Genomic DNA, 13,109 nt, shown 5'->3' on the forward strand with positions numbered 1-13,109 from the left:
TACTGTAATCCGTTACTTTGTAACTCGTTACCCCCAACACTGATTATTGGTGTACACCTGCCCAACCTTAAGGACTTGTACAATGCCAGAGTGAAGAAACGGGCAAGTAACATCATCACAGACATGGACATAACCTTTTTGCACTACTGCCCTCAGGCAGACGTTACAGATTGTTGTGCACTAAAACATGTAGGCATAAGAACAGTTTTTTCCCCAACGCTATCTCCAGCTTAAACTGTTAAACATAGCAATTACCCCTGTTTAGTATTCACTTTTACTGCTGAGAGTAAAAAAAATAGTTCTTTACTTATTTGTTATTACTTACTTTCTTAGTTGTACTTTTTAAAATGTTCATTCTGTTCTCACTTGATATGTATGTATGTACCAAGAGCTCCTGAAAACCACAACAAATTCCTTGTGTGCTTGTGCACACCTGGCAAATAAAACTCATTCTGATTCTATATAGATATTGTTAGCAGCATTAAAAAAGTCGAAAATTTAAAAAAAGGGAATGTTCATTTGATTTAATTTTAGATGATGGAATATGCAGAAAGAATAGAATTAGGCTGAAAGGTCTGTTGCTTTATAGCATATTCAGGTTGTGCATCATGTTTTTAAAAAAGTAACTTAGTAAAGTAAGCCATAATATTTCACACAACGTGCACTCTGGGGCAGTGGACTTACAGGGCGATACCCATACACAATGTACATTCGATTTACGGGCCTCCAGAAGGCAGAGGTAGCACGCAGCCTATCTGAGGCACCGGGTGTATCGAGAGGACGTCGGGTATAGTCATGCAGAGCCGAACGCTTCCCTAGCTCCCCCTCCTTTACGGTTCCAGGAATATTGAACAGGGGCTCCACACACTCTTGAAGAGGCTCCACACACACAAGATGGTTATTTCATGCAGATGTTTATAGCAGTGACCCTCCATCAAAAATAATAGTATCCGAGATGGTCTACTCACACTGAATTGTAGGTAGGTTTCTCCACTGCCCTCTTCCAGAGCCCGAAAAGGTTCGTCGTTTACACGCAGGAAGTCCTATTGGCAGCTGCCTTTACCTCATGTTCCTCTAGCCTCAACATGCTGTATCTCCTCACGATTCCTCTGAAATCGAAGTGGCTTCTGTCAACGCAAGCACAGCACTACACTGCAAGCTCTAGTACACACACACAATGAAGACAAAGACTCACCCATGGCACTCCACACCTTTAAGTAGACTAAGGACTTGGCCAAACTCGTTCCGGGTTCGTTGTGTGGCTGATTGGGCGTTGTTCTCAGTAGAGGGGGGAAAGCACCTAGATATGGACGTCAGACCTCCTGTGCTCGCTTCCTAGTTGAACTCCTCGGCTCACCCACGTTTCTATTCACAGTGGGGCCGCTGATCTGTTAGTTTGACTTACTACACACGTTAAGCAATATATCTTCCTTACTACCACGTACTGCAGTATATGGTGTTTACTCACGTGAGAGGACGGTACTTCACGATGCTGGCTTCATACGTTGTTCCCCAATAGCACTCTCCGGCTCGCCCACGCTTCTCTCCACAGTGGGGCCGCAACTCTGAGTGCTATACTCACAACACACGTTAGGTAATAAACCCTCTTCAAAGCTACTTAGTACAATGTATTGATGATACTCACGTGCGATGGCAATGCTTTACAGCGCTGGCTTCCTATATGGGCTTTCAGTATTACTCCTCGGCTCGCCCACGCTTCTCTCCGCCGTGGGGCCGTAAATCTGTTTATCCAACTCACAACACACGTCAGGTAATATTCTCTTCTCAATACTTCATAGTACAAATGGAAACTCTTACTCACACATTGCTGTAAACACTCTGCTGGTCTTTATTCCTCTTGTAGCTTATTCGCTGCTGCCGATCGTCTTAGACACTAACTCAGGTGAGTAATCCTCAACGTTCCAGTCAAAAGGCACCCACACATGCAAACACATCCGTATTTCGATAGTAACACTTCTTATATACTCAGCCAGTGACTCGTATCTTTAATACTTCCTTCGCCCAGTCAATTACAACCTCTGTTTCTTCCTTTCAGGACTGCAGCCAGGCCTCCACTTATTCCACACCGGATCGGTTTGTCCAACACGCACCGTACAACAAAGACAGAGGAAAGCACCCCATTTGTATTTCCAGAGCTCCTTTTATACTCCTTCTCTTCTCTTCAGTGGCCAATCACCAATCGCTTTGTTTATTGTGTACACCTGTATCCAATGCGGCCTGATTTGCCTCTCGGAAAACACCGAAAGCTCCGGTGTTTGCGGTTAGTCTTCCAGGCAGAACCCATCGTCGGGCGGAACCAATCTTCCCAACTTTTGGTTCCACCCCAAAAACGTCACCCTGTGACACTTATTTTGGTTGCAAAGCAGTTGCTTATAAAATTATTAAGCCTGTTTGGAGAGAGATATTTTATGTGACAAAATGTCAGTCATCGTGTGATAACGAAAATATAACGAGGCTTAAACTAACTTACGTGTTCTGAGCAGGTGTTGTCAGTGAACAGGCTGTAAATAGGGTGATCACCCGTCCCGCGTAGCGCATGCGCGCACAGCGTTTGAAGCACAATTCATGCGTCCCGCAAATTGAGACCATGTCACGCATAATCAATGCTTGCTCAAAAAAAATTTGGTCGCTCTGTATCCTCGAGCCCCAGGCATCCAAACGAACATTACTTGACAGTTCAGGCTCGTTCACCACTTGCTACGCGCACGCTACTATTGTTGAACCCTCAGACTGGTTGTTAACTTTGTCATTGTTGTCGTGACAGCGCAGTGCACACACAGCCACGCACGTGCATCACTTTTAGATGCGCGCTTTCCAATTTGAAAACTGGAGAAAGAGACTGAGACTCTGCACCGCCATCATCAATTAAAAAGAGAAGGTGTGGGTACAAGAATCAAGAAAGACTGGGAAAATAAATATTTGTGGCTGAAAGTCCTAAAGGTGTCTCCAGAACACTGAACAGTTTTTTTCCTGCGCCTGCCTTTAACATGCAAGCTCATCATCCTTCCTCCCCCTTCTCGTTCCGTGAACATCTGGAGTTGTGAGTTAAGCCTTTTTTAAAAACTGTTTCTGTGTTGTTGAGCAACTACAATTCGTGTTATTCCTATAATTTTATATTATAATTAATTTAAAGTGAATACATTGTAATGAAAAATAAATAAATTTAAATAGGCCAGCTAAAGTAAAAAATTCTTAGTAGGCTTGTTAGTAAAAATATCTAAAAATTCTTAAATTAAGATGAGTTTTCTTGATGAGCAAAACGATTCAAGAAAATAAGTCTAGTTTTTAGACCAAAAAAATAAAATTTAGGTGATTTTGTGCAGTTGCAACCCTATATCATGCAAATACGTGACTATTTCACGTATGGACCAACGTGAAAATGTCACGTATTGGTTACTCAACTTTTTTGTCCTGTTTTCAAACCATTGTCGCTTCGGTTTAGGGTTAGATTTGGTGCTTGCGTTATATGTCACTTTAAGTATTTGTCACTTTAAGTATTGGTTTATAAAAAAAAGATACAAGACTTATTCTTTTATATTTTCTAAACTTTAACCAATTGTCGCCTGATGGGGTTAGAGTTTGTTTAGGTAAGGATGTAATTTTATGTAAATCTAAAGCTAAACCGAAGCGACAATGGTAAGAAATTAGGACAAAAACGTTGAGTAACCAATATGTGACAGTGACACAAACAGAAAACGTGACATGCTCACGTTCAAACGCGGCAAAACACGACATTTTCACGTTGGTCCACGTATTTGCGTGATATTGGGTTGGCATAAAACAAGCAAAAAACTGCCAAATAATTTTCTTGAATTTGGTGTTTAAGAAAAATGTTCAAGTTTTTTTTTCTTACCCCATTGGCAGAACTTTTTTGCTTGTTTTATGCACAAAATCACTTAAATTTGATATTTTTTGTCGAAAAACTAGACTTATATTCTTGGGTCATTTTGCTCATCAAGAAAAAGCATCTTAATTTAAGAATTATTTGATGTTTTTACTGAAATCGAGACCAAAATACTAAGAATTTTTTCTTGAAAATCATTTTTAGCTGTGAAAGGTGGTATGTGAAATGGGTAAATCAATGAAAGCGTCAGCGTAAGTTCTACCAGGAAGACTCTAATACCACGTCATTCATTCATAAAATCGGCTTACCAATCACAGCTCAATGCCGACTATTTAAACGCTGAACTAACACTCTCTCCTGCTGCCCGTAGGTGTCGTAGCTGAAGTTCGCCTTCATCTATCGCTTTCGTGTAGCTCAAATATGTCTCAAAAAACGCTCGTTGATTTCGAGATATCTGATTCGGACGACAATACAGTTCCGCCATCCCCTTCGGCATCACCACGCCGGAGCTCTCGTATCCAAGCACGAGTATGTCCTTGGAACCATTGGCCCTCGGACAAAATTATTCACACTCTAGAGGATTTCGGTATTCATGCAAGAAGCGACCTTTCACGCACAGACCTCGTTCTCCTGGCTTCCAACACTATAGGCAACCCCCCTGCCGAACCAACGGATTCTTCTCCAGCGGCTAATACTACTCAAGCTCATCCCAAACCAGCAGCTAAGAAACGCACTGCTAAATCTTCTTCTCCTCCAGCCAAAAAATCTAAATCCTCCACATCAACGCTATCGCCCAGCCATGACTCAAGAGGCTCTAACTCACAGCTTTTAAAAGCTATTCAAGGTCTTACTGAAAATGTAAAAAACCTACAAAACAGAATGGGAGCGTTCGAGGCAGTTCTCGCCACGCAGCCCGGAACATCCTAACCTTCAACGTCCACCGGGTCTCGGGCTATCTCTGCTCCGCCTAGTTTTCCTGATCTTCCCACGGGAACCTCCACGTCATCAGTAACTACGGCATTCCCTCAATCAAAGACTCAAATTCCATTTCAGTCTGTCCCCTTGCCATCTGTCACGCCTCATTTTACACTCTCTACGGCGGTTGCCGCTCAAAGTTTCGGAAGGCCTTTTGTTCCACCCGCCGCCGTTACAGTGTCTCAAAAAATGAGATCTGACATAATTAACGGTAAGAACATCAATCTGGCTGCCTTGCTGCTCCCGTCACCAGCAGTAGATCGGCAAATGGTTGACTGTGGCGACGTGGCAGTCTATCTCAAAACTTCAGATCCCAGACTGCATCGCAACCTCTCGTTCTGTGAATTCGTCACGGCTTTCGGCACTTATAGAGATATCATGTGTCAGGTTTTTCCAGAACGCAGAGAAGAATTAGACATTTACCTGGCAATGCTGGCAGATCTTAACTTAAGATATGGGGGCACTTTGTTTTATGAATATCATAAATCATTTTCAGCCAAAGCCGCTTCGTTCGTTACACTCTTCAACACCAAACTGGACTGGTCCATTACTGACTCTGAACTTTTGGTTCGCCATTTCGGCGGTCAGAAAACTCTGGCTTGCGCAGTGTGCAGCTCGCACGGTCACTCTGCACCTTTCTGCCCTAAGACACTGACTGCACGAGCTGCGCCCGCTGTCCATGGTGCTGACTCTGCACACGTACCAATAGACGTAAAGGGCCGTCCCATTATTGAATTTAATGGCATTCCTGTCTGTAATAATTTTAATGAATCTGTATGTACTTATTCAAAATGTAAATTTTCCCATGTTTGCAGCTCTTGCAAGGACCCGCATCCAAAATCTGTCTGCCCACGACGCTTCAGGCCTGCGACAAGAGGACAAGCGCCGTCTCACAAAAGATTCTGAACGATCACCTTTCTACTCCAATTAACATTACAACACTCTCAAGTTACCTCTCATCTCACCCTGATCCTTCGTTCGTAGACTATTTAATTACTGGGCTTTCTCAAGGTTTCAGGGTTGGTGTCCTGTACCCGATGTCCACTTCTTATGTAGCTAATAATTTGCAGTCTGCCTTAACTGAACCTGATGTAGTTTCGTGTCTCGTGGCCAAAGAACTGAATAAAGGTTACCTTATCGGCCCTTTCAGCTCTCCTCCTTTTTCACCCTTCCGTGTTAACTCTATCGGCATAGCTACACGTAAATATTCCGGGAAAAAACGCCTGATTTTCGACATGTCGTCACCGCATTCTAACACTTTCGCAAGTGTCAACGAATGCATTCCCTTAGAACCTTTCTCGCTTTACTACGCCTCAGTCGATAACGCCATTCATCTCATTAAAATAGCGGGACTTGGTGCATGCCTAGCAAAAGCAGACATTACAGATGCTTTCAAAATAATGCCTATTCACCCTTCTGATTGGCCTCTTTTCGGCATTAAATGGGAATCAAAATTCTATTTCGCAGTGAGACTCACTTTCGGCTGTAGGAGTAGCCCGCACATTTTTAATTGCCTGTCGGAAGCTCTGTGTTGGATTCTGTTGAACGTTTGCAATCTCCCCTTCGTGCTACACCTTCTAGACGACTTTCTGCTAATAGACTTCCCTTCTTCACGTCGCTCTGTGCTCGATATCTTAAAGCACTTATTTTGTGAATTAGGCATTCCCCTGTCAAATGAGAAAACAATGGGTCCGTCTACCTCGATTGAATTCCTCGGCATCATTCTCGATTCGATAAAGATGCAAGCTTCACTCCCTATCGAGAAACTCGTCAGAATTAGGTCGTTCATCGAATCTTTTCTCGAGCGTCGAACCGTTTCTAAACACGACATGCTGTCTCTCCTGGGACATCTAAATTTCGCAATGAGAATTATCCCTCAAGGTCGCTCCTTTATTTCTCGATTGCTGACCTTGGCTCACTCAGTAGTTAATTTGACGGACACAATAACTTTAGACGAAGGGTGTGCTTCAGACCTCAGGTTTTGGTCACATTTGCTTAAGAACTGGAATGGTGTTTCCTTCTTCTATAATGACAATTCCGAATCATCTGCCGAACTAGAGCTTTACACCGATGCAGCCCCTTCTATTGGTTTTGGGGGATACTTTCAGGGGGAATGGTTTTCAGAGAAATGGCCTGCTGCATTCTCTCACTTAACTGTTACAGCTCCGTCGATTGCGTGTTACGAGTTATATCCTATCGCCGTAGCCAGCGTCCTCTGGGGTCCAGCCTGGTCACGTAAACGCATTACAATGTACTGCGATAATGTAGCCACTGTCGAAATCATTAACAAAGGTCGATCACATTGCCAGGCTATAATGTCTATTCTTAGACGTGTAACATGGCAATCCGTCATCAATAATTTCACAATTAAAGCCGAACATATCCCAGGAAAATCAAATGCCATTGCTGATGCTCTCTCTCGCTTTCGTTTACAGGCTTTCAGGCGGCTTTGCCCAGCAGCAAACGAGATTCCAACACCATGCCCGACACTGCACGAAATCATCCTGGATTAGGTTCCCACTATAACCATCTGCTTAATTCTGCCAGATTTTATATTACACAAGGAGTAGCGCCATCTACTCGCAAAGCATACAGTTCCGCGTGGTCTTGGTTTACGACCTTTTGTTTCTCGTTTCATATCCCATTATTCCCCATTTTAATTTCAACTGTATGCACGTTCATAGTCAGTTGCCATGAGTCACGCGATCTTAAAATCGCAACTATACGTAAATTGCTGGCTGGCATCCAATTCCACGCACGATATTTTAATCCTGACTTTCCAAGTCTTTTTTCTACGCCCTCGATCCGGCTTCTATTAAAAGGCATAGAGAAAAGTATTCCTAAGATTCCCGACAAACGCCTCCCCATCACACTCGACTTGTTACACAGATTAGTTTCTTCCGTACGTAACGGTCCATTCTCTGCTTATACCAATACCCTTTTAGAAACTGTGTTTTTAACAGCTTTCTATGGTTTTATGCGTTTAGGCGAACTCGCCTGCCACACACAACGTTTTAATCCAGCTAAGGGTTTGTCATTTTCAGATTTATGTTTTTCACCCACCTTTTTTGCTTTATTTATTAAACACTCAAAAACAGATACATCAGGATCAGGTGTGTCAATTTACATTTCAAAAATTGATAACCCTTATTGTCCCTTTACATCTATGATTCAATATCTCAAAGCCCGACCACGCACCCCTCATAACTTCCCCCTATTCATCCTTCCTAATGGTCTTCCTATGACAAAGCATTGGTTTTCATCTCATCTAGCTTCAGTTTTGGCATTGTGCGATCTCTCCCCTAAATTATATACCGGGCACTCATTTCGAATTGGAGCTGCTACTACAGCAGCTGAATGCGGCATTCCAGACTCGACCATCAAAACGCTCGGCAGGTGGAACTCAACGGCTTATGAGACCTATATCAGGTCCGACTCAGTATTACTGACTGCTCAGCAGACCCTCTCACGCGCATACAAGGTATGTCTATTACGGCAGATACTGGTGGTGGTGTTATACGTCTAAAATTTCACATCGACCTCTCTAAATTTAAACGCAGCCATAGTGACGGCTCTTATTATTTTCTTAATAAAAGAAATCCGTCATCAAGTATAGTTGCCTATCGTGGCTAATTTTGACTATCATTGCTCACGCCTTTTTATCTTTCAACTGTAATGGTTAATTTAATCATGATTTAAAATTAGCGGTGGTTTAACCTGTCTTACGAGTTTCTTACATTTTATGCCCTCTCTTTTAACGTAGCCCCTTCAACGCAGCCTAGTGGTTTCACATATGCCTATCGGGGCTTTCAATCAATGCAGCCTATAGTGGCTTTCATATCATAAGTCTATTATTGAACTATGACTGCAACACAGCTTTATGATAATTATGCTTCGTTCTTATGACTACATTTCAATTGTGGTTTTATCCTGCCTATCGTGGCTCTCAAATAATGTTACCTTCATGATTTATTCCTTTGCTTAACAAGGTTTATTTAGCCTAGGGGGTCTAATAAATAGCGTTCTTACTCTAGAAGTCTGGTCCTTCTTCAGGGCAAACTGAAGGTGGTTACTCGTCTAAATTCTTACATGCTTTTTACGTATCTCTGCAGCTTCGATGTAGCCTATCGTGGCTTTACATATCGCCTATCGGGGCTATTGATCGACGTAGCCTACCGTGGCTTTACATATCGCCTATCGGGGCTATTGATCGACGTAGCCTATCGTGGCTTTACATATCGCTCATCGGGGCTATTGATCGACGTAGCCTATCGTGGCTTTACATATCGCCTATCGGGGCTATTGATCGACGTAGCCTATCGTGGCTTTACATATCGCCTATCGGGGCTATTGATCGACGTAGCCTATCGTGGCTTTACATATCGCCTATCGGGGCTATTGATTGACGTAGCCTATCGTGGCTTTACATATCGCCTATCGGGGCTATTGATCGACGTAGCCTATCGTGGCTTTACATATCGCCTATCGGGGCTATTGATCGACGTAGCCTATCGTGGCTTTTCATATCGCCTATCGGGGCTATCGATCGCTGTGGCCTATCGTGGCTTTACATATCGCCTGTCGGGGCTACCTATTCACGTATAGCCTACCGTGGCATTTTACGACGAAGCATATTGTAATTCTTATCCTTTTCCCTTCGTGTAAATCAGAAATTAAATGGAATGCCTATGCCTATCCTGGCTTTATTTTTGGGGGGGTTCCAATAAATAGCGTTTATAGCTTAAGAAGTCTGATTCCTTCTTAACATTTTTCTTGTTTCAGGTTTGACATCTCTTTGATTCCCTAGCAATCAAGCCAGTCGATCTACTTCACTTTTGGGGGTAGGCTCCGCCCCTGCCTTCAACATCAGGCAGGATCTGCCGGACTACAGCTAGAACCGGACGAAAGGCGGGGCATATGCCAAAAGAATCTATACGAGACTTAAGCATCTATTTAATTTTGAGATTGATTTGAATTTCTGTCTTTTAAGTCAACATGGAATAAATGTCATTCAAACGTTCACTTGCCTTCTGAGTCTTTATGGTAGAAATGAAAGCGTCAGCGTAAGTTCTACCAGGAAGACTCTAATACCACGTCATTCATTCATAAAATCGGCTTACCAATCACAGCTCAATGCCGACTATTTAAACGCTGAACTAACACTCTCTCCTGCTGCCCGTAGGTGTCGTAGCTGAAGTTCGCCTCCATCCTCCCCACCACCACCAGGTTGTTCCCTGTTCTTTTGTCCGGGGGTAGGCTCCGCCCCTGCCTTCAACATCAGGCAGGATCTGCCGGACTACAGCTAGAACCGGACGAAAGGCGGGGCATATGCCAAAAGAATCTATACGAGACTTAAGCATCTATTTAATTTTGAGATTGATTTGAATTTCTGTCTTTTAAGTCAACATGGAATAAATGTCATTCAAACGTTCACTTGCCTTCTGAGTCTTTATGGTAGAACTATAAATAAATCTGCCTGTGGGTTGGATGCACTGCTGCGCCAGGGTCCCACATTGTCCCTCAGAAACATACCCCTTGTCCCCCCTTGGGGTTATTAGCAGGTGGTCACCCTATTGGCTGGTGTCACTCCAGTGAGTGACCTGGGTCGCCATTAGCAACCAATAGGGTGCGCTCTGCTGGACAAACAAGTACTTACATCTAAGCATTTAATGTTTTCTGTAAGGAACGTTCATATCGGCTTCATATCTGCGGCTTATACGCCGATACAGATATATCTGCGACATGCTCATATCGGCCGATAAAATCGGCAAAACGATAAATCGGTCGGGCTCTACTCATCAATGTAAAGCATACTGCTAGTGTCAGGGTTCTGTCTTGTCTTGTGCTAAGGTCTTTTTGATATTAATATTTTGATATTGTTCATTGTCATGGTTGTCTCTAGTTTCCCTTTTTCTTGATGTGTCATGTTCTGATTGGTTCCTTGTTTGTATATAGCCCTCATACATACAAACAAGGAACCAATCTGTTAATTGATATATTTATGTTTGTCTCACTTATGGATCAATAAACTGCACGTGGGTTCTTAAATCGCTCGCCTCTCAGTGGAATATAACCAAACATGGACGCAACAGCTTTTTTGTTACAACTACCCCAGTGCAACCGACCTATTGAAGATGAAGTGGTTGAGTTCTTTGGATCTATGTTACCAGGTAGACTTTAATGTGGCTCTTTATTGGAGTATATAGACCAGGGGTCCCCAACTGGCGGACCCCGGTCTGAATCCGGACCGCGAGATGCGTCCATCCGGACCGCAAAGACTTTTAACACAATAAAATACATAAATAGCAAACGCTATTTAACGTTATTATAAAATACAATTTATATCAGGCACATATCCCACATGGAAGAAACATATGAAGAGTTTGGTTCCAAAACGCAATAAATCCATTTTGACAAATTTTGGTAAAAACGTGTTTTCTATACCAAGAAAGTGACAAGATGAAAACAACTATTTTCTGTTACAAACTTTCACACAGCATCTTTAGGTTATAAAAACATAAAAAATTCAAATCCATAAGTTGATTTTCAAAGATTTATTATAAAAACTGATTCTTTTTTCCACAAAATGCAATAAATCCATGACAAGTTTTTATTCAAAATGCTATAAATCTATTGAATCAATAGCCTATATAAATGTGCATTCATCTTTGCCATGTTATATTCATTTAGTTGACTAGTTGTACACACTAATTAAAAATATAAACATTAATGTTATTAATCAAAACACTTACTTTGTCATATTAAGATCACTGTCATTGCGGTTACTTGACGTCTTCGCTTAACGTCTTTCACAGCGATCGACTGTAAAATGTTTTTGGTCCTGCTCGATTTTCGTTGACTTTGAGTAAAATTATGGAAAGTTTTTCATAAGATCCTCTGGGGTCAATGTGTTAGCATGAGAAGCTTGATGCTGTCGGGAGAACAAGCACCCGTCTCCCGAGTGCCTCTCAGGGAAATTATTAGATGTTGATGGCTTACGTTTCTTTCCCATCACAGAAAACCATCACAGGTTTAGCGATGCAATTAAAGTATTATTTTGTTTTGTTTGTTGATCACGTAGTACAAAGTAGATGAGGAAAACCAGGACTCCGTGTACTACGCGCGTCCGCCATTGCTTGTTTACATTGCGTGAACGGTGGGCTGTAATATCAGAAATGGAGTTATTGCGTTCTGTAAAAAAGTGGGAGTGGCGTTTGTCGCATTTTGGGAAAAAGGGAGAAAAGATGACAGAATAACACGGCGGATATTGGATTTTGCGTAAAATTAAGAATTTACTTTTAACTACTGACCTGATATAATACTGATTTTGGCAGTAACTCATTTTTTTCAAAAATGGCGTTTATTGCGTTTTGGAACCAAACTCTTCATATATAAACATATATGTTTCAATATAGGTTTTGATATAGGTTTTACATATATGTGACATATATAAAATTGGCCGTTTTCCTATATTATATGTACATATATGTACATATATGTACATATATGTTAACCTATATATTGGTAAAATTATTAAAATCTGTAGCTGCTAATAAATTAAACATAAATAAAGGTCCAACCAATGACAGTCTCACTCTACCATCTGCGCTACTGTCGCTGTTAAAGAATTTGAAACAGTAGCTGTTAAATTGTAAACCATTTTGTTATACATGTCCTAGACCTAGACAGACCTTGTAAATGTTTTAAACGTGCAGACATCATAACTTTTCTCCCTGTATTTGCCATACACTCTTAAAACAAATGTGTTAAAATAACACATCTAATGTGTTGTCCTTAACTTAACACAACTCTGTGTTATTTTTGTGAAAACACACTTTGTGTTGTTTTAACACATCTTGCCCCTTTTCTTTATTTAAACTCAAAATCAAGATGGAATGACACATAGTGTGTTAAATAGGATTAACACATCCTTTCATAGAGTGTAGTTAAATTCCATAAAATGCCAATTACATGTGACACAAATTTCATGTGTTTGCACATACATAAGTTCTTGCATTTTTTTTGTTAGTTCTTAGTTATTGCCTTGATAATAGAAAATATGAGCTGGGCATGTATGACATTTGCCAAAGTGAGATATGAGCTAAAATGACCAGATCCTGCTTTATAGGAGACATAACTTATAGGGCTCATATGTGGATATAAAGCAGCAATACAGGAGACCTATATGGCCTGTATATGCACATATATGCACCTCAATTTTGCATTAATGCAGCATATATATTATCATATATGGGCATATATGCTGTAT

The 13,109-nt window shown here is 41.5% G+C and overlaps 1 protein-coding gene across 1 annotated transcript; it reads left to right on the plus strand.

Annotated features, from left to right (window-relative positions):
• The first annotated feature begins 5,029 nt into the window (after nt 1-5,029).
• Nucleotides 5,030-9,265, plus strand: LOC141367384 (uncharacterized). The gene is made up of 2 exons (XM_073872735.1): nt 5,030-5,539; nt 5,656-9,265. The coding sequence occupies exons 1-2, from the start codon at nt 5,030-5,032 to the stop codon at nt 7,351-7,353; spliced, it is 2,208 nt and encodes a 735-aa protein (XP_073728836.1). The 3' UTR covers nt 7,354-9,265.
• Nucleotides 9,266-13,109: the final 3,844 nt, after the last annotated feature.

The sequence above is a fragment of the Misgurnus anguillicaudatus genome, chromosome 10 (assembly GCF_027580225.2).
Source record: "Misgurnus anguillicaudatus chromosome 10, ASM2758022v2, whole genome shotgun sequence".
In the NCBI taxonomy this organism is placed as follows: Eukaryota; Metazoa; Chordata; class Actinopteri; order Cypriniformes; family Cobitidae; genus Misgurnus; species Misgurnus anguillicaudatus.

Excerpts from the sequence above, each read along its gene's own strand:
- LOC141367384 (XM_073872735.1), top strand. The coding sequence starts at position 5,030 with ATGAGATCTGACATAATTAACGGTAAGAACATCAATCTGGCTGCCTTG. Across the intron at positions 5,540-5,655 it reads ATGGTGCTGACTCTGCACAC|CTCTTGCAAGGACCCGCATC; the intron begins GTACCAATAGAC and ends CCATGTTTGCAG.